The following is a 22,806-nucleotide window of genomic DNA, read 5'->3' as shown; positions in this document are numbered from 1 at the left end:
TCTACACCTGGGATATGAACCGCAGAGATTAGACAGGAGCTGGATTCCGCCCAAACCAAAATTCGAGATACTTCTTTCATAGCCAGAGGACTGTGAGTCCCTCCTTGATGATTGATGTATGCCACAGTTGTGACATTGTCTATCTGAAAACAAATGAACAACTCTCTCTTCAGAAGAGGCCAAAACTGAAGAGCTCTGAAAATTGCACGGAGTTCCAAAATATTGATCGGTAATCTCACCTCCTGAGATTCCCAAACTCCTTGTGCCGTCAGAGATCCCCACACAGCTCCCCAACCTGTGAGACTTGCATCTGTTGAAATTACAGTCCAGGTCGGAAGCACAAAAGAAGCCCCCTGAATTAAACGATGGTGATCTGTCCACCATGTTAGAGAGTGTCGAACAATCGGTTTTAAAGATATTAATTGAGATATCTTCGTGTAATCCTTGCACCATTGCTTCAGCATACAGAGCTGAAGAGGTGAAAACGAGCAAAGGGGATCGCGTCAGATGCAGCAGTCATAAGACCTAGAATTTCCATGCATAAGGCTACCGAAGGGAATGATTGTGACTGAAGGTTTCGACAAGCTGCAATCAATTTTAGACGTCTCTTGTCTGTTAAAGACAGAGTCATGGACACTGAATCCATCTGGAAACCCAGAAAGGTTACCCTTGTCTGAGGAATCAAAGAACTTTTTGGTAAATTGATCCTCCAACCATGATCTTGAAGAAACAACACAAGTCGATTCGTATGAGATTCTGCTAAATGTAAAGACTGAGCAAGTACCAAGATATCGTCCAAATAAGGAAATACCACAATACCCTGTTCTCTGATTACAGACAGAAGGGCACCGAGAACCTTTGTAAAAATTCTTGGAGCTGTAGCTAGGCCAAATGGCAGAGCCACAAACTGGTAATGCTTGTCCAGAAAAGAGAATCTCAGGAACTGATAATGATCTGGATGAATCGGAATATGCAGATATGCATCCTGTAAATCTATTGTGGACATATAATTCCCTTGCTGAACAAAAGGTAAGATAGTCCTTACAGTTACCATCTTGAACGTTGGTATCCTTACATAATGATTCAATATTTTTAGATCCAGAACTGGTCTGAAAGAATTCTCCTTCTTTGGTACAATGAAGAGATTTGAATAAAACCCCATCCCCTGTTCCGGAACTGGAACTGGCATAATTACTCCAGTCAACTCTAGATCTGAAACACATTTCAGAAATGCTTGAGCTTTTACTGGATTTACTGGGACACGGGAAAGAAAAAATCTCTTTGCAGGAGGTCTCATCTTGAAACCAATGCTGTACCCTTCTGAAACAATGCTCTGAATCCAAAGATTGTGAACAGAATTGATCCAAATTTCCTTGAAAAAACGTAACCTGCCCCCTACCAGCCGAGCTGGAATGAGGGCCGCACCTTCATGTGGACTTAGAAGCAGGCTTTGCCTTTCTAGCTGGCTTGGATTTATTCCAGACTGGAGATGGTTTCCAAACTGAAACTGCTCCTGAGGATGAAGGATCAGGCTTTTGTTCTTTGTTGAAACGAAAGGAACGAAAACGATTATTAGCCCTGTTTTTACCTTTAGATTTTTTATCCTGTGGTAAAAAAGTTCCTTTCCCACCAGTAACAGTTGAAATAATGGAATCCAACTGAGAACCAAATAATTTGTTACCCTGGAAAGAAATGGAAAGTAAAGTTAATTTAGAAGCCATATCAGCATTCCAAGTTTTAAGCCATAAAGCTCTTCTAGCTAAAATAGCTAGAGACATAAACCTGACATAAACTCTGATAATATCAAAAATGGCATCACAGATAAAATTATTAGCATGCTGAAGAAGAATAATAATATCATGAGAATCACGATGTGTTACTTGTTGCGCTAAAGTTTCCAACCAAAAAGTTGAAGCTGCAGCAACATCAGCCAAAGATATAGCAGGTCTAAGAAGATTACCTGAACACAGATAAGCTTTTCTTAGAAAGGATTAAATTTTCCTATCTAGAGGATCCTTAAACGAAGTACCATCTGACGTAGGAATAGTAGTACGTTTAGCAAGGGTAGAAATAGCCCCATCAACTTTAGGGATCTTGTCCCAAAATTCTAATCTGTCAGACGGCACAGGATATAATTGCTTAAAACGTTTAGAAGGAGTAAATGAATTACCCAAATTATCCCATTCTTTGGAAATTACTGCAGAAATAGCATTAGGAACAGGAAAAACTTCTGGAATAACCACAGGAGCTTTAAATACCTTATCTAAACGTTTAGAATTAGTATCAAGAGGACCAGAATCCTCTATTTCTAAAGCAATTAGTACTTCTTTAAGTAAAGAACGAATAAATTCCATTTTAAATAAATATGAAGATTTATCAGCATCAACCTCCGAGACAGAATCCTCTGAACCAGAGGAATCATCAGAATCAGAATGATGATGTTCATTTAAAAATTCATCTGTAGGGAGAGAAGTTTTAAAAGATTTTTTACGTTTACTAGAAGGAGAAATAACAGACATAGCCTTCTTTATGGATTCAGAAACAAAATCTCTTATATTATCAGGAACATTCTGCACCTTAGATGTTGAAGGAACTGCAACAGGCAATGGTACTTTACTAAAGGAAATATTATCTGCTTTAACAAGTTTGTCATGACAATCAATACAAACAACAGCTGGAGGAATAGCTACCAAAAGTTAACAGCAGATACACTTAGCTTTGGTAGATTCAGCACTAGACAGCGATTTTCCTGTAGTTTTTTCTGACTCAGATGCAACGTGAGACATCTTGCAATATGTAAGAGAAAAAACAACATATATATAAAGCAAAATTTATCAAATTCCTTAAATGACAGTTTCAGGAATGGGAAAAAATGCCAAAGAACAAGCTTCTAGCAACCAGAAGCAATAAAAAATGAGACTTAAATAATGTGGAGACAAAAGCGACGCCCATATTTTTTCGCGCCAAATAAGACGCCCACATTATTTGGCGCCAAAAATGACGCCACATCCGGAACGCCGACATTTTTGGCGCAAAATAACGTCAAAAAATGACGCAACTTCCGGGGACACGTATGACGCCGGAAACGGAAATAGATTTTTTGCGCCAAAAAAGTCCGCGCCAAGAATGACGCAATAAAATGAAGCATTTTCAGCCCCCGCGAGCCTAACAGCCCACAGGGAAGAGTCAAATTTTTGAAGGTAAGAAAAAATGATTAAATCAAATGCATTATCCCAAATATGAAACTGACTCTCTGAAAATAAGGAAAGTTGAACATTCTGAGTCAAGGCAAATAAATGTTTGAATACATATATTTAGAACTTTATAAACAAAGTGCCCAACCATAGCTTAGAGTGTCACAGAAAATAAGATTTACTTACCCCAGGACACTCATCTACATGTTTGTAGAAAGCCAAACCAGTACTGAAACGAGAATCAGCAGAGGTAATGGTATATATAAGAGTATATCGTCGATCTGAAAAGGGAGGTAAGAGATGAATCTCTACGACCGATAACAGAGAACCTATGAAATAGACCCCGTAGAAGGAGATCACTGCATTCAAATAGGCAATACTCTCCTCACATCCCTCTGACATTCACTGCACGCTGAGAGGAAAACCGGGCTCCAACTTGCTGCGGAGCGCATATCAACGTAGAATCTAGCACAAACTTACTTCACCACCTCCATCGGAGGCAAAGTTTGTAAAACTGAATTGTGGGTGTGGTGAGGGGTGTATTTATAGGCATTTTGAGGTTTGGGAAACTTTGCCCCTCCTGGTAGGAATGTATATCCCATACGTCACTAGCTCATGGACTCTTGCTAATTACATGAAAGAAATTGCAATTATGCAATATTATAATTTTTCACCTTACACTATCAGTTAGCGCTTAACCATATTTGGTCAGGCAACACAAGCACACGTCCAATCACTTACTATGTTTGAGAGAATTTAGGCATTTTATTCTTATCATAATTAAAATCTCCATGAGCACTTGTTTACCAATTCACATTTATTATTATTCCTTATAAGTGTTTTCCAAACCCTCCAACACGTATCACTCTATACATGTGCATCTACAGTATTATAGTTATGTTTGATGCAGTAACACATTCACAAGCACTCTTTAATATGTCACATCACCACTATGAGCAGTAAGCTTGTCAATATTACTATGTCATTTCTCATGTATGGTTGTACGAGGTTTACCCATATCTATTATTAACACAATTATTAGGGTAATATATATGCATGAACAAATAAACTGATAATCACATCAGCGTATGTACTCTTATTTTATGTAATCAAGACACAATCTATACTTGCAAAAACGGAGTACCTGTTTAGAACTATTATCGGCTTTAAGTCACATGACCATCTGACATCACAGATGGGGGAGGGTACTTACAGCTTCCTCACACATAAAAAGCCAATCCAAGCACGACGCGCGCACAAACCCCCCTTTGAGAAAGCCGTGAGAACGGCGAAACATGTTAGGGTACTGGTGAGGAGTCAGGGAGCTCCTGTGTATGTTAGGGCTTGCTCTATCTAGGATTATTTAGCCTTAGTTCATCAATACCGGATACCTCAGATGGTATCCATGATCAGTTGAGGATTACTTTTAGGTATCTACATGATAACAAAAGCTGGACTGCACTTGCGGTCACAGAGTTAACGGTACATGGGGAGCTTACTACCTATGCCTATCATTTGACATAAACTGATATGCTGTGACTTAATGATCCTTAAGTTTTATAAAAATAACCATACACCTTAAAGATAATTGATGGGATAATATCAGAACCTGTGAATACGCTGACTCACATTAATCTGGGTCTGGCGGTTAACCAGCTAAACTAAGTATTAACCCCTGGTGTACGTGCAGCTAACATTTGATTACAAATGCAGCTGTCTTAACTTTGCAGTCAAACAAAGTATTCAAGAGAACTCTCAATGCTGTAGTGAAATTGCTGCTTCAAATTTGCAGTCAATCGTAAATACATAAGTTACATTAAAACAAAACGAATTGACTAGGTTTATATACATAGCGACAGTGTTGTTGAGATCTGTATATGATTTTGCTTGTATTTGATTAGAACTGCATAGTGAAAGACAATCTATTTCACGCACCAATACTATATCTTTAGGAGTTATACTCATGCTTATGCAGGTCCTGAAGAATCTATCTTTACCATAATCACCTAACAATTCAGGAATGTTTTAACCCTGCATAGCATTCACAAGTCGTGGTAACACCTTTGGTATAGAATTATATGCATGTGCCAGACCATTATGAATTAACAGGTGCTCAAGTAATTACATAGAAATACTTGGTAACTGGGATATTATCCAGCTATTTTCAAAAATTCTTAATATACTCAGCTACCTGACCTTTAAAATAACCAGGATTGGGGGGGCGGAGCCAACTGCCATGGGAGCTAGACGTGCATGCATGGAGCTCCTGGCTCCCATAAGTTCTAAATACCGTTTATTCACCTTCAGGATTAAATTCCCTCACATTTCAAGAGGATCCTTTGATCTACACTAATCCCAAAAGACCTTATAAGAGTTTAATTGGAAATCTCTAGCTGCCGGAGTCTCTTTTAAATATGGCCGAGATGGAGGCCCTAAACGGCTGGGTAGAGGCTGTGGCGCAGCTTTTACAAGATCACTTTGCTAGAAAGGAAGCAACGCTACTCGAGAGGTGTACTATACCTAACAATCTTGCATATGATGCCCCTGGTCTGACTAGTGCGGACACTTTCTTGGAGCAGAATAGCGCCATTGATACGCCACTCCCTGGGACCTCGTGTTACCTGGCTGACTCCACACAAAGTGTTGAATTACCCGGATGTCATTATAGTGTTCAATCTATCCGTGTGATGTGCACCCTGGCGGGGGAGGTGAAAGGCGACTCTCCCTCTATAAACTCTGACCCACAGATGCCCGGCGAGATTCTAGACTGTGGAAACACCCAGCCTTGGCTCCCATACTTGCTTACAGATGAGGGGTGCTCGATACCTACAGACAGCGGCCATCTTGGTGGAGTTCTCCCTTTACTCCGTGGAGTGGGTACAAGAGTGTTTGAGTTCAAGCAAACTGCTACCACTGTCGGACACAGTCTAACTGGGAGTCCCTCAGAACATTCAAGTGTATCTTTTAATCCCCGCATATCTATGTTTAAAACCGGAGTGGGGTAGATCTTCTTATGCGACTGGAGAGTAGCAGCACCTAGTGATCTACACACGGCTCTCTAGCGATTGGAACAATTACGGCTATGCAGACTCTTTTTCCCCTCTACCTCTGAATATAACTCTCCACTATGATCTTCCTTGTTGACACAGACCCCGTGTGGCTATGGTGTCACTGTGGGATCTTCATTTCATGCGGGTCAAGCTGTTATAGTTTTGCAACAGAGCAGGGACTACTCTATCTCTCTTCCACAGCGGACTACAGCAAGTATAATAACAATGGAAGGTGACAAGTCTTGAGACTATATTACTCCTTCCGTGGGGTAAAGAATATTCTTCTGTGACTGCACATTTAAGTATTTTACCGACATAACTAAACTATACATTTGTCTTGCCTGCATAGCTGCTTATACTGAACCAATGTCAAACTGTTGTGGCTGTCTTGACCGAGGTTGCCCTAGTTAACAATGTTCATTTTATCTCTGTAATGTTTAGTTAAATAGTTAAAACCTTATACCAAGCAAGCCTTAAGATTTTATAGAAATGTTGAGAAACTGATAGCAGCCCATCTATTATATATAAAGGAAAACAGAATTTATGTTTACCTGATAAATTACTTTCTCCAACGGTGTGTCCGGTCCACGGCGTCATCCTTACTTGTGGGATATTCTCTTCCCCAACAGGAAATGGCAAAGAGCCCAGCAAAGCTGGTCACATGATCCCTCCTAGGCTCCGCCTACCCCAGTCATTCGACCGACGTTAAGGAGGAATATTTGCATAGGAGAAACCATATGTTACCGTGGTGACTGTAGTTAAAGAAAATAAATTATCAGACCTGATTAAAAAAAAAAAACCAGGGCGGGCCGTGGACCGGACACACCGTTGGAGAAAGTAATTTATCAGGTAAACATAAATTCTGTTTTCTCCAACATAGGTGTGTCCGGTCCACGGCGTCATCCTTACTTGTGGGAACCAATACCAAAGCTTTAGGACACGGATGAAGGGAGGGAGCAAATCAGGTCACCTAAATGGAAGGCACCACGGCTTGCAAAACCTTTCTCCCAAAAATAGCCTCAGAAGAAGCAAAAGTATCAAATTTGTAAAATTTAGAAAAAGTGTGCAGTGAAGACCAAGTCGCTGCCTTACATATCTGATCAACAGAAGCCTCGTTCTTGAAGGCCCATGTGGAAGCCACAGCCCTAGTGGAGTGAGCTGTGATTCTTTCAGGAGGCTGCCGTCCGGCAGTCTCATAAGCCAATCGGATAATGCTTTTAATCCAGAAGGAGAGAGAGGTAGAAGTTGCTCTTTGACCTCTCCGTTTACCAGAATAAACAACAAACAAAGACAAGGTTTGTCTGAAATCCTTAGTAGCTGCTAAGTAAAATTTGAGAGCACGAACTACATCCAAGTTGTGCAACAAACGTTCCTTCTTTGAAACTGGATTAGGACACAAAGAAGGCACAACTATCTCCTGGTTAATGTTTTTGTTAGAAACAACTTTTGGAAGAAAACCAGGTTTAGTACGCAAAACCACCTTATCTGCATGGAACACCAGATAAGGAGAAGAACACTGCAGAGCAGATAATTCTGAAACTCTTCTAGCAGAAGAAATTGCAACCAAAAACAAAACTTTCCAAGATAATAACTTAATATCAACGGAATGTAAGGGTTCAAACGGAACCCCCTGAAGAACTGAAAGAACTAGGTTGAGACTCCAAGGAGGAGTCAAAATTTTGTAAACAGGCTTGATTCTAACCAGAGCCTGAACAAAGGCTAGAACATCTGGCACAGCTGCCAGCTTTTTGTGAAGTAACACAGACAAGGCAGAAATCTGTCCCATCAAGGAACTTGCAGATAATCCTTTTTCCAATCCTTCTCGAAGGAAGGATAGACTCTTAGGAATCTTAACCTTGTCCCAAGGGAATCCTGCAGATTCACACCAACAGATATACCAAATTATGTGGTAATTTTTCTGGTTACAGGCTTTCAGGCCTGAACAAGAGTATTAATAACAGAATCTGAGAACCCTCGCTTTGATAAGATCAAGCGTTCAATCTCCAAGCAGTCAGCTGGAGTGGGTCGAACGGACCTAGAACAAGAAGGTCTCTCGAAGGTAGCTTCCATGGTGGAGCCGATGACATATTCACCAGATCTGCATACCAAGTCCTGCGTGGCCACGCAGGAGCTATCCAAATCACCGACGCCCTCTCCTGATTGATCCTGGCTACCAGCCTGGGGATGAGAGGAAACGGCGGGAACACATAAGCTAGTTTGAAGGTCCAAGGTGCTACTAGTGCATCCACTAGAGCCGCCTTGGGATCCCTGGATCTGTACCCGTAGTAAGGAACTCTGAAGTTCTGACGAGAGGCCATCAGATCCATGTCTGGAATGCCCCACGGTTGAGTGACTTGGGCAAAGATTTCCGGATGGAGTTCCCACTCCCCCGGATGCAATGTCTGACGACTCAGAAAATCCGCTTCCCAATTTTCCACTCCTGGGATGTGGATAGCAGACAGGTGGCAGGAGTGAGACTCCGCCCATAGAATGATTTTGGTCACTTCTTCCATCGCTAGGGAACTCCTTGTTCCCCCCTGATGGTTGATGTATGAACTTGGCCCTCGCTAGCTGAGGCCAAGCTTTGAGAGCATTGAATATCGCTCTCAGTTCCAATATTTATCGGTAGAAGAGATTCTACCCGAGACCAAAGACCCTGAGCTTTCAGGGATCCCCAGACCGCGCCCCAGCCCATCAGACTGGCGTCGGTCGTGACAATGACCCACTCTGGTCTGCGGAAGGTCATCCCTTGTGACAGGTTGTCCAGGGACAGCCACCAACGGAATGAGTCTCTGGTTCTCTGATTTGCTTGTATCTTCGGAGACAAGTCTGAATAGTCCCCATTCCACTGACTGAGCATGAACAGTTGTAATGGTCTTAGATGAATGCGCACAAAAGGAACTATGTCCATTGCCGCTACCATCAAACCTATCACTTCCATGCACTGCGCTATGGAAGGAAGAGGAACGGAATGAAGTATCCGACAAGAGTCTAGAAGTTTTGTTTTTCTGGCTTCTGTCAGAAAAATCCTCATTTCTAAGGAGTCTATTATAGTTCCCAAGAAGGGAACCCTCGTTGACGGAGATAGAGAACTCTTTTCCACGTTCACTTTCCATCCGTGAGATCTGAGAAAGGCCAGGACAATGTCCGTGTGAGCCTTTACTTGAGGAAGGGACGACGCTCGAATCAGAATGTCGTCCAAGTAAGGTACTACAGCAATGCCCCTTGGTCTTAGCACCGCCAGAAGGGACCCTAGTACCTATGAGAAAATCCTAGGAGCAGTGGCTAATCCGAAAGAAAATGCCACGAACTGGAAATGCTTGTCCAGGAATGCAAACCTTAGGAACCGATGATGTTCCTTGTGGATAGGAATATGTAGATACGCATCCTTGAAATCCACCTTGGTCATGAATTGACCTTCCTGGATGGAAGGAAGAAGTGTTCGAATGGTTTCCATCTTGAACGATGGAACCTTGAGAAACTTGTTCAAGATCTTGAGATCTAAGATTGGTCTGAACGTTCCCTCTTTTTTGGGAACTATGAACAGATTGGAGTAGAACCCCATCCCTTGTTCTCCTAATGGAACAGGATGAATCACTCCCATTTTTAGCAGGTCTTCTACCCAATGTAAGAATGCCTGTCTTCTTATGTGGTCTGAAGACAACTGAGACCTGTGGAACCTCCCCCTTGGAGGAAGCCCCTTGAACTCCAGAGAATAACCTTGGGAGACTATTTCTAGCGCCCAAGGATCCAGAACATCTCTTTCCCAAGCCTGAGCGAAGAGAGAGAGTCTGCCCCCCACCAGATCCGGTCCCGGATCGGGGGCCCGCATTTCATGCTGTCTTGGTAGCAGTGGCAGGTTTCCTGGCCTGCTTTCCTTTGCTCCAGCCTTGCATAGGTCTCCAGGCTGGATTGGCTTGAGAAGTATTACCTTCCTGCTTAGAGGACGTAGCCCTTGGGGCTGATCCGTTTCTGCGAAAGGGACGAAACTTAGGTTTATTTTTGGTCTTGAAAAGACCTATCCTGAGGAAGGGCGTGGCCCTTGCCCCCAGTGATATCAGAGATAATCTCTTTCAAGTCAGGGCCAAAGAGTGTTTTCCCCTTGAAAGGAATGTCAAGCAATTTGTTCTTGGAAGACGCATCCGCTGCCCAAGATTTTAACCAAAGCGCTCTGCGCCACAATAGCAAACCCAGAATTTTTTCGCCGCTAACCTAGCCAATTGCAAGGTGGCGTCTAGGGTGAAAGAATTAGCCAATTTAAGAGCACGAATTCTGTCCATAATCTCCTCATAAGAAGAAGAATTACTAATAATCGCCTTTCCTAGCTCATCAAACTAGAAACACGCGGCTGCAGTGACAGGGACAATGCATGCAATTGGTTGTAGAAGGGAACCTTGCTGAACAAACATCTTTAGCAGACCTTCTAATTTTTTATCCATAGGATCTTGGAAAGCACAACTATCTTCTATGGGTATAGTGGCGCGCTTGTGTAGAGTAGAAACCGCCCCCTCGACCTTGGGGACTGTCTGCCATCAGTCCTTTCTGGGGTCGACTATAGGAAAACAATTTTATAAATATGGGGGGAGGTACTAAAGGTATACCGGGCCTGTCCCATTCTTTACTAACAATGTACGCCACCCGCTTGGATATAGGAAAAGCTTCGGGGGGCCCCGGGGCCTCTAAGAACTTTTCCATTTTACATAGTGGTTCTGGAATGACCAGATAATCACAATCATCCAAATTGGATAACACCTCCTTAAGCAGAGCGCAGAGATGTTCCAACTTAAATTTAAAAGTAATCACATCAGGTTCAGCTTGTTGAGAAATGTTTCCTGAATCTGAAATTTCTCCCTCAGACAAAACCTCCCTGGCCCCCTCAGACTGGTGTAGGGGCCCTTCAGAAACCATATCATCAGCGTTCTCATGCTCTACAGAATTTTCTAAAACAGAGCAGTCGCGCTTTCGCTGATAAGTGGGCATATTGGCTAAAATGTTTTTGATAGAATTATCCATTACAGCCGTTAAATGTTGCATAGTAAGGAGTATTGGCACACTAGATGTACTAGGGGCCTCCTGTATGGGCAAGACTGGTGTAGACGAAGGAGGGGATGATGCAGTACCATGCTTACTCCCCTCACTTGAGGAATCATCTTGGGCATCATTTTTACTAAAAATTTTTTATGACATAAAATACATATAGTTAAATGAGAAGGAACCTTGGTTTCCCCACAGTCAGAACACAATCTATCTGGTAGTTCAGACATGTTAAACAGGCATAAACTTGATAACAAAGCACAAAAAACGTTTTAAAATAAAACCGTTACTGTCACTTTAAATTTTAAACTAAACACACTTTATTATTGCAATTGCGAAAAAGTATGAAGGAATTGTTCAAAATTCACCAAAATTTCACCACAGTGTCTTAAAGCCTTAAAAGTATTGCACACCAAATTTGGAAGCTTTAACCCTTAAAATAACGGAACCGGAGCCGTTTTTATATTTAACCCCTTTACAGTCCCTGGAATCTGCTTTGCTGAGACCCAACCAAGCCCAAAGGGGAATACGATACCAAATGATGCCTTCAGAAAGACTTTTCTATGTATCAGAGCTCCACACACATGCAGCTGCATGCCATGCTGTCCTCAAAAACAAGTGCGCCATACCGGCGCGAAAATGAGGCTCTGACTATGATTAGGGAAAGCCCCTAAAGAATAAAGTGTCTAAAACAGTGCCTGCCGATATAATCATATCAAAATACCCAGAATAAATGATTCCTCAAGGCTAAATATGTGTTAATAATGAATCGATTTAGCCCAGAAAAAGTCTACAGTCTTAATAAGCCCTTGTGAAGCCCTTATTTACTATCTTAATAAACATGGCTTACCGGATCCCATAGGGAAAATGACAGCTTCCAGCATTACATCGTCTTGTTAGAATGTGTCATACCTCAAGCAGTAAGAGACTGCACACTGTTCCCCCAACTGAAGTTAATTGCTCTCAACAGTCCTGTGTGGAACAGCCATGGATTTTAGTTACGGTGCTAAAATCATTTTCCTCATACAAACAGAAATCTTCATCTCTTTTCTGTTTCTGAGTAAATAGTACATACCAGCACTATTTTAAAATAACAAACTCTTGATTGAATAATAAAAACTACAGTTAAACACTAAAAAACTCTAAGCCATCTCCGTGGAGATGTTGCCTGTACAACGGCAAAGAGAATGACTGGGGTAGGCGGAGCCTAGGAGGGATCATGTGACCAGCTTTGCTGGGCTCTTTGCCATTTCCTGTTGGGGAAGAGAATATCCCACAAGTAAGGATGACGCCGTGGACCGGACACACCTATGTTGGAGAAAGGGGTAACTAACTTATAGCCACCTCTGCTAATTTCCACACTGAAAAAGGTTAATTTGTTCCTCACAGATTTGTTAGCACATAAGATTAATATATTGTTGCGCAGCTAAACTTTCACTATTTTCAATGCCTCATCATCTTGTTTCCAAGTGATATGTGTGGCTTTGCGACATGGTAGACCCCTACTTTTTAGCGTACTGGCCCGTTGTTGGATATAGGGCCCATATCCAATTGACGAGGTTATTATGAAATGTTACTACCATAAAAGCTGGTTTATGCCTCTATTCCATATCTTCATGGAAACAGTGTTATTATGATTGCACTTTTGTTTTAAACTGTTTAGGCTGCTGTAAATATGCAGTTATATTTCCCCGATATCATATATTATCTTAAGGTCTCAAAACGACTTGCACAACTTTTAGCTCTTCCACAAAGATTAACTTATCATTCTACATTTCATAAGACTAGCTCCCAGACCTAAAACTCTTACCGATCTTTAATTCTGCTCCACAATGATTTTGATCCCCCCATAACTCAATGAGGTCTATATTTAGTAGCTTAGGCTAATCTTTTTTTCAGTGGTACAGTCTCCCTAGCAAATCTTTTTCCCCTAGATGTAAAGAAATACTTATATCCCACCATTCTGAAGGATTCACTACTTTTCTCTCCCCTTTCGCAGACAGATTGAATCTTACAGTTCAGGAGGACCATATGTGTGGTTCTCCTCGATTATGCCACAACCTATCTACCCCCACTGTATTTACCTTTAGTACCATAACATTGACTCACCTAATCTATTCAGGTCAGCGGGTCTGATCTCTAACATTAGCCAGCTGAGACTATAACCCATTTACTCACCCTGTTTTCTTTACAGCTCCACTCGGTCTACCCCCCAATATAGCATTAGTATATAATCGACACCTTTCACCCTAACAGCTCCCCTTGGCATATACTCTACCCACCGTATTCATTATTCCACCTCCCCCCCCCTCTCTATAATATGTCCCCTAGCCATAGGGGAACTAAATACGCGGTTTCTCTTCCATATACCGCTCTTTTCACCATTTCCTTAGCATTCCCTCATACTTTACATAACACCATAATATGGAACCCATCTATTAGAGTTTGCTACCTAACTGATAAAACTCGAGGTTATATTACTGGGACCCAAGAGTGGTCTCTCTATTTTACCTTACCTACCCCTACCTTCCTATATGTTCCCTTGTTTTAGGTCCATGAGCGACCTTTTTTGTTGGTTAGGGAAGGTTCCCTTATGTATAGGCACTACTTATTAACTTTGATGTCTCTGACTGTGTAATATTTTACTAACGAATTATATAGAAGGTTTACCTCAATGTTGTTAAGCTAAGTCGGATTGCATATTTTTCCTTGGATATTATGTAGCTACTAACTATATGACATCTTTTCTTTTTGCATATTTATACTGTTTGTATGCCTATTTTGAATACCTCAATAAAAAATATTTAAAAAAAAAAAAAAAAAAAAAAAAAAAAAACAGGATTTAGGAGAACACTGTAATATTAGATTTTGGATCAATCACATTGCAATGTGACATCCAAGTGGAATCTTGTTCTTAGTATTTGAACGGTTAAGTGGAATAAATCCATCATTCCAGCAACCTTCAGAGTTTTAGGCTCTGCTGGAAATCACTGTTTACACTAACCACACTGACATAGAATATCCAAGCACAATCGTGTTCTCATGTTGTTACGAGTGTAATGGTAGTAACTCATAACCCTAGCTATCAGTATTTATAAAGCCACCCTAAGGCCAAGTTACGTTGGCATATCTAAGTATGCACCAACACACTACAATGTGATACCCAAGTACACAGCCAACATTCTAATCACTATTACCTTTGAGGATACCTCAGTATGTCCAACATATATACTGATCTTTAAATACCTTTCTGTAATGAACTAATCTTACTGATATTAGTTACCTGTACAAATAGTCCACAGACTCTCACAATCCACGAGGTTCATAAGTGTTATTACTTTCTATTTAGTACAGCTTATATGTGACTTGGATCCAATATACCTAGAGATCCAGTTAGGTTCACATATAACATATATTCATTTGAACCTCTTGAACCATAATTTGTGACATATAGGTACTATATCACCCTAGTGTGAGCAATTGTTTTTAAGTTGCACATCCCTTAATTTTAAAACTCTTATTTTTATGTGTTCCAAATAAAAGTTATGTTTTATTTAGGCCTGAGACCTTGTGATTCCTTTTGTTGATCATTTCTAAGCTTGAATATTATTTAAACCCTATGCCTATAATGAGTGCTACAAGTGTATTCTAGAATGGGACTCTTCCCATTTTTCTTTTGTGTCTATCCATCAGAATAATACCTGCACTTTGTACCTTTTTCACTGCTTCCTCCTCACTGTCAGATATGTTGGTCTCTGAGCTGCTCTCATCAGGTCTGACAGGTGCTTTTGCAGGCTGCATTTTTCCTTTTACCGTCAGGGCGTTTGATGGGGTTGCTGCTTTTGGAGTTGGAATTATTGGCTAGAAACAAAGCAGAGAAAGCTAATATATGGAATAATGTATAGTCAACAAGCAACATGGAAGTAAAAACAGTCTTGATTCGGATAGCGCATACAGGTTTAAAATAAAAAAATATTACTGAAGTAATTTATTTTGCTTAAACTTTCCTTTTCATAAGAGCATAGTAAGATAGGCTCAGCAGTGTGCATAACATTGTTACAGACACTGCTACCAAATAGTGATGACACGTGCACACTCCTGTGCTCATAGAAAGGAACAAACTGGACAAAATAGATAATGCAAGTGTAATGGAAACGTTTTAGCACATATATTATTGCAATGTCAAACTAATGTCCTTTTTGTGGTGGGGGGGGGGGGGATGGGGGAACGCACACATGCTTGCACAGTTCAAGGACAATTCTACTGTTTTACCTTTAACAACAAATGATAAAATAATTAACTGCACTAGCAAGAAGCAAAACTAACACAAAAATGACTTGCTTTTGTTGTTATGCTTACTTGTTTAGCAGTCTCCATTTCAGAATCGGAACTTGATGAGATATCAGAGCTCTCTGCCGTTTTTAGAGGCGGTTTTGTGGTTGCTGAAAAGCGCGAAAAAAATACACCATAAGCATCTTATGAAGCTCAAACTAATTTATAGTTAAACACTAGCAACTTATTTTTTTAGGAGAGCCAGAGAGAGATAGGTATTTCTATATAGAGCTGTAGAATTATTATGAAACTCAGCAAGCAGCAAGAAGCCGCAAACTGAAATCTACATGGAGAGTGAGAGAAAAAGCAGAACTAACAATGTGGCCCTAAAATATGTGTGCTTTGAGTTCGCAACTTAAAAGAGCTCTCAGGAGGGGGGAAAACATTTTTTAGTTAAGAAGTAGCCTGCACAGCAACTAAAGCTATTAAATATTTTTATATTATTTGTTTAACCTTTTAAACCAAATGGGCGTAGGTACGTCACATACTACTTTGCCCATCGTACTGTGTCAACATAGTACGTCCATCCAACACTTTGGCGCATCCCCCGGTCAGCTTAGACAGTAGAGACTGTAGAAAAGGCATCTGTCTTTATTTAGTAAGGGATCGCTGACTGCGCTCCATTATTATGTAAAAACAGATTGCTGACACAGATAGCGTGACTGTCTGTAGCGGGTGTGGTGGTACCGTGGGAGGGAAAAAGTTAGACAAGTGGGCAATCCATTGCAGGAGGGGAGGGTTTACCTATACTACGGAAATTTACTAATACATATATATAATATATATATATATATATATATATATATATATATATATATATATATATATATATATATATATATATATATATATATATATATATATATATATATATATATATATATACACATACACATACACACACACACAGGTAGCCCTCAGTTTACGCCGGGGTTAGGTTCCAGAAGGAATGGTTGTAAATCGAAACCGTTGTAAATTGAAACCTAGTTTATAATGTAAGTCAATGGGAAGTGAGGGAGTTAGGTTCCAGGCCCCTTTCAAAATTGTCATAAGTAACACCTAATACATTATTTTTAAAGCTGTGAAATGAAGACTTTAAATGCTAGACAGCATTATAAACCTATTAAAATAATCACACAACACAGAATATATAATTAAACTAAGTTAAATGAGCAAAAACATTTGCTAAACAGCATTATAAACCTAATAAAATAATCACACAACGCAGACTTTACTTGCATTTTTCTACAAACAGTTCTTTCTATGCATTCCAATCTGGACTGAGTTATAGACAGGAAAATCTTGTTCCTTTGAAATCGGATTGATAGCTCAGGACTGGTTAAACTGATTAATTTCAGCTTACTTGGCTTTGCTGCAACACAAGCGGACAGCTCCATCTACTGGCTATTTTAATAAATGCACTGCTTCTCAATGCTTTTCAATAGCAGTCACATGACTGGAAAAAAAGGTTGTTATTCTGAAACGGTGTAAATTTAACCGTTGTAAAACGAGGGCCACCTGTATATATATATATGTATGTATGTATGTATGTATGTATGTATGTATGTATGTATGTATATATATATATACACACACATATATATATATACACATATACATATATATATATACACATATATATATATATATATATATATATATATATATACACACACACATATATATATATATATATATATATATATATATATATATATACATACATACATACATACATACATACACACACACAGACACTGATATATAGCTGCATCAATTTCTCAAGAAGATGTTGAAATGGTGTTTATTCATACTGATTCTATAATTCCTTGGTAAGGAGAGAGAGACACTAGTCGCTATGTAATTATTTATTCTTGTAATAAGGTTTACAACTATTAAATGTAGACATAGCACAGGCTTACCTGCAGAAGATACAGCTGGTGGGGCGACTTTTGATGCAGTCTCCTCCTCACTATCAGATGACTCACTACTCTCAGACACAGTAGCAAGTTTGGAGGCGATTTCAGGTAAGATTTTTGCTTTAGATGCAGAGGTTTTCACAGAATTCACATTTTTTGTTTTTGCATTGGACACCTTGGCCTACAAAAACAATAAGGCATAACCCCACCATATAAATATATTTAATTACAACTCCATAAATAACTAGGTATATATGAATGCATACTACTAATCACAAAGTATGTATCTCTTTAGCTGACCCACATACATAATACGTCAAATATGTAAAATTTGCTGGATTCATCTAACAAACTGCTTGCAGCTTACACTGTCATGATTTACAGGTATTGCATTTATTTTTCTTAGAGAAGAGCTTTAAAGCAGATTGTGGATATATATACAAAATATCTGAAAAAAGTTACGTGCCTGAAGTAAGATTCTAGGTGCCGTGACTCCCTGGGTTCTTGAATTTGTCAAGCCTTGTCTAAAATACAAGTTCAGCACATCTTTAAATGGGAAATTTATCAGATTAAATTTTGCAAAAAAAAAATGTACAATTCTTCTGTAGCACACAACACCTAGATCTTACAAGTATTTGCATGAGGTATGATTGATGACAACCTGAAAGAATTTAAACTGGTTATGAAAGCAATATAGAAAAGTTGAATGCACTTCCTCCAGAGTACTGTGTTTACTGTCCCTTTAAGGTAGCTTGTTTAAACCTTGAATTTGTAATATAAAATGTTTATGCATAGTAAAATAACTTTGCTGTATACTTTTATTATATACTAGTCCTAAAGCCTGTTCACACGGGCTATTTTTCGCAGTACAGTGGTCCCACTCCTTGCGCTCTCTCCCTCCCTCTCTCTTTTGCTCTCTCTCTCGTCCCCTCTCTATTGCTCTCTCTCTCCCCCTCTCTTTTGAGCTCTCTCTCCCCCTCTCTCTTTTGCGCTCTCCCCCCCTCTCTTTTGCGCTCTCTCTCTCCCCCTCTCTTTTGTGCTCTCTCCCTCCCCCCCATCTTTTTTGCGCTCTCGTTCCCCCTGTCTTTTGCGCTCTCGCTCCCCCCTCTCTTTTGAGCTCTCTCTCCCCCCTCTCTTTTGAGCTCTCTCTCCCCCCTCTCTTTTGAGCTCTCTCTCCCCCCTCTCTTTTGAGCTCTCTCTCCCCCCTCTCTTTTGAGCTCTCTCTCCCCCCTCTCTTTTGAGCTCTCTCTCTCCCCTCTCTTTTGAGCTCTCTCTCTCCCCTCTCTTTTGAGCTCTCTCTCCCCCCTCTCTTTCGCGCTCTCTCTCCCCCTCTCTCTCTTTTGCTGTCTCTCCCCCCCTCTCTCTTTTGCTGTCTCTCCCCCCCTCTCTCTTTTGCTGTCTCTCCCCCCCTCTCTCTTTTGCTGTCTCTCCCCCCCTCTCTCTTTTGCTCTCTCCCCCTCTCTCTTTTGCTCTCTCCCCCTCTCTCTTTTGCTCTCTCCCCCTCTCTCTTTTGCTCTCTCCCCCTCTCTCTTTTGCTCTCTCCCCCTCTCTCTTTTGCTCTCTCCCCCTCTCTCTTTTGCTCTCTCCCCCTCTCTCTTTTGCTGTCTCTCTCCCCCTCTCTCTTTTGCCGTCTCTCTCCCCCTCTCTCTTTTGCCGTCTCTCTCCCCCTCTCTCTTTTGCCGTCTCTCTCCCCCTCTCTCTTTTGCCGTCTCTCTCCCCCTCTCTCTTTTGCCGTCTCTCTCCCCCTCTCTCTTTTGCCGTCTCTCTCCCCCCCCTCTCTTTTGCCGTCTCTCTCCCCCCCCCCTCTCTTTTGCTGTCTCTCTCCCCCCCCCCTCTCTTTTGCCGTCTCTCTCCCCCCCCTCTCTTTTGCTGTCTCTCTCCCCCCCCCTCTCTTTTGCTGTCTCTCTCCCCCCCTCTCTTTTGCTGTCTCCCCCCCTCTCTTTTGCTGTCTCTCCCCCCTCTCTTTTGCTGTCTCTCCCCCCTCTCTTTTGCTGTCTCTCTCCCCCTCTCTCTTTTGCCGTCTCTCTCCCCCTCTCTCTTTTGCCGTCTCGCTCTCCCTCTCTCTTTTGCCGTCTCTCTCTCCCTCTCTCTATCCCCCCTCTTCTGCTCTCTCTCTCTCTATTCACCCTCTTCTGTTCTCTCTCCCCCCTCTCTTTTGAGCTCTCCCCTCCTATCTCTCTCCCTTCTATCGTGCAACTGTGCCCAGCCACGCCCCCTTCATGGCCATTCCCATCCAGCCACGCCCACTTCTGCCGCAGATCAGCTAGGGACTCAAAAGCCAGGTGTGTTTGTCCTTGTGCTGTCTCTACTGCGCATGACAATTTCGGACAAACACACTTGGCCTTTTAATATATAGGATTTTGTCCCCCTTTCATCTAATTTAGCTCTTAAAAAGGTACAGTAAAGTAAAAAATAAACTTTCAGGATTTAGATAGGGCAGGTAGTTTTAAACAACTTTATTATTTCCTTCTATTATATAGATTTATTTGCTCTCTTGTTATCCATTGCTAAAATTCATACCTAGGTAGGATAAGCAGCTGCAGTGCATTATTGGGAGCTAACTGCTGATTTGTGACTGCTCAAATATGCCCCTTCTCAATGGCTTGCGCAATTTGTTCAGTTAGCTCCCTGTTGAGCATTGCTGCTCCTTCAACAATGGATACCAAGAGAGTGAAGCAAATTTGATAATAGAAGTAAATGGAAAGTTGTTTTAAATTGTATGTTCTATCTAAATCATGAAAGAAGAAATTGGGTTTCATGTCCCTTTAAAACATTGTGGCTTTTCTCATTCTTAGAGCTGAAAAAGCACCTTGTAATGTCTGAAGCATAACCCTGCCACATCTCTTTCCCCAATTGGATTCAGCAGATAACATCTGTTAAACAATGCACTTTACACTAGTGGACTCACCATATCCGGAAATAAATAAATTTATCAAGTAAACCACTGAGGTGATATTGTCCAACTGGAACCTGATAAACCAGGCTAAGGACAACTAAGGTCAAGCCCTTAGCCTATAAAGAGTTCCAGTCTGCTCCCCAGCCCAGCAGGCTGGTTTCCATGCATAATTGCAGAGCTCTCAGAGGAACTCGAGAAAAAAAGGATGACGCCCATTCAGACCAATTACCTCCATACATTGAACCATTGAAAAGAGAAAGGAAAATCAGTTGCAGCTGGATGCAAACTCCAAACCCTCTGGTTACAAAATGGCTAAGCTTTCTACCAAAACCACTACAGCTAGCTGTGGGTCGAACAGTAGACTGTAGAGCGAGGTAGAAAGAAGACCTCTCTCACGGAGAGAAGTCCCTTAAGGACCCTAAAACATTCACCACATAGATGGAACAAGGGAACTCTTCTCTCAGATTCACTTACCATCCATGGGAATGTAGAAGAGACAGGATCTCCTGAAAGAGCTTTGCTCGAAGGAAGGATGACGCCTGAACCATATATTGTCCAGGAGGAAACCCTTGCAATATCCCAAGACCTAAGAGAGTCTTTCTAGGATGACGAATCTCAGAAACTAGAGAAGATCCTGGGTAATGGGAACAAGAATATACACATCCTTCAGGTCTATGTTCGTCATGAACAGACCCACTTGAAACACTTGAAACAAAGGAGAATGACAGTACTCTGAGAAAATACCTAGATGCCGTTCCCTGACTGGAACTGGAACTATCACTCCCAAAGAGGAAGATCCTGAACCCAGTTAAAAAAGCCTCTTAACATCCCTAGACTGCAGAAACTGAAGAAAGAAGTTCTGCTCCAGGGAGGAAATCTTAGATGGCTACCCCCTGGACCAAGACAGGTTGGAATACTGTCCCCTGCAGACAAAGAGAAAGGAAGACTTTCCTCTAGTCTATCCATTTGACGTGTCGTAGAAAAGACCCTTTACCAACCGTAAAGGCAGAAGTTAATTCTACCAGATCAGGTCCAAACAAGGTTTTACCCTTGTAAGGAAGCACCAGAAGCTTGGACTTGGAGGAAACATTAAATATAATCCAAACATGAACCCAGATGTTACATGTCTTGGTCAAATTAGATATTGAACTTGCATCTGCAGTGTTAAAAAAAAAAACTAGGCTGTGCCACCAAACCACAGGTAGGCTACTCAGCTGACCAAGATTTCAGCCACAACGCCCTGCAGGCTAGTACAGCAAGTCTAAGAAGACAAGAAATTGCTCTAGTGATCAATTTACTTCCAGCTTCTTATCCATGGATCCGTAAAGGACAACTATCCTCCATAGGGATCGAAGATCTCAGAGCCATAGCAGAACAAAACTCCCTTCTACTTAAGGCATTGTGCATTTTAATGGAATCAGCGACAGGCAAATCCTATAAAGGACAGGGTTATCAATGTCGTCCAAGTAGTCAAAACCTCTTACAATACACAAGGTGTTCAAGCATACACCTGAAGGAGATGACTTCAGAATCAGAGTTCACCCTCAGAAACTACCGGCGAACCCTCCTCACTAGACTTGGGAAAGAGAACGACCTGTGTAGCAGAATGTGGAGCAGAAACCTTACTATATTCAATTTTTAAATGTCCTCTTGCGTTTTCTCTGTAGGCAAGTAAAAAACAGATAAATCCGCAAATACCGCAGAGAATACATGATCTACAAAATCTGTAGGCCAATGCCCTCCTCCAGGAGATTGAGAGGAACCGCAGGGCACTGTATGTGATGCCATAGAGGCTTGGGACATGTGAGGAGAAAGCTGTGGCATTGCCTAAACAGCATCCTCATGGGAGACATGAGGCTCAGAATGTAACAACTTATCTGTATTACTAAAATGCACAGACATTAGTTAAACTAAATATTTGTCCTGAAGGACATGAGGTTTTAAACAAGAGGGACATAAATGTTTATTCACAATTTGGTCCACCAGTGCCAATACACATATATTTCTAGTCTGGATTGGTGCTCCTGGAAGTTCACCACTAAACCACAGTTGATATAACTTAAATAACATATTTATTAAATCCTTAACTTAAGGCTTAACATAGGCACAGACACATAGGAATGGCAATGTCAACCTCTGAACACAACGGACATGTCTTCAAAAGAACAGTCTCCTGCTCCTTATCAGACATGACTCACAACAACAGATTGGGAAATTACCAATAAAAAATGTACTGTCACTTTAATCGAAAAAAGTTATCTTAAATGAAAGTTGATTACTTTAATTATTTAAACAGGTAGGCTACTTCAATAACCCCAGCTCATCCGTCTAGCTTAGCCTGAGAAGGGGTATTTAATCAAGAGACAGAGAAAACAGGGTCT

At 41.1% G+C, this 22,806-nt stretch overlaps 1 protein-coding gene across 3 annotated transcripts in view; it reads right to left on the bottom strand.

The window, feature by feature from the left end:
* Positions 1 to 22,806, bottom strand: part of TCOF1 (treacle ribosome biogenesis factor 1) — a 312,533-nt gene that overhangs the window by 250,888 nt on the left and 38,839 nt on the right. For all 3 annotated transcript variants that reach the window (XM_053718654.1, XM_053718656.1, XM_053718655.1), the window contains exons 5-7: positions 17,533 to 17,710; positions 15,638 to 15,720; positions 14,993 to 15,139 (exon numbers count right to left, since the gene is read on the bottom strand). In XM_053718654.1, coding sequence (XP_053574629.1) covers positions 14,993 to 15,139; positions 15,638 to 15,720; positions 17,533 to 17,710 — 408 coding nt within the window. The remainder of the gene's footprint in view (positions 1 to 14,992; positions 15,140 to 15,637; positions 15,721 to 17,532; positions 17,711 to 22,806) is intronic.

The sequence above is a fragment of the Bombina bombina genome, chromosome 6 (assembly GCF_027579735.1).
Source record: "Bombina bombina isolate aBomBom1 chromosome 6, aBomBom1.pri, whole genome shotgun sequence".
Classification (NCBI taxonomy): Eukaryota; Metazoa; Chordata; class Amphibia; order Anura; family Bombinatoridae; genus Bombina; species Bombina bombina.
This window is presented reverse-complemented; position numbering and strand designations above follow the sequence as displayed.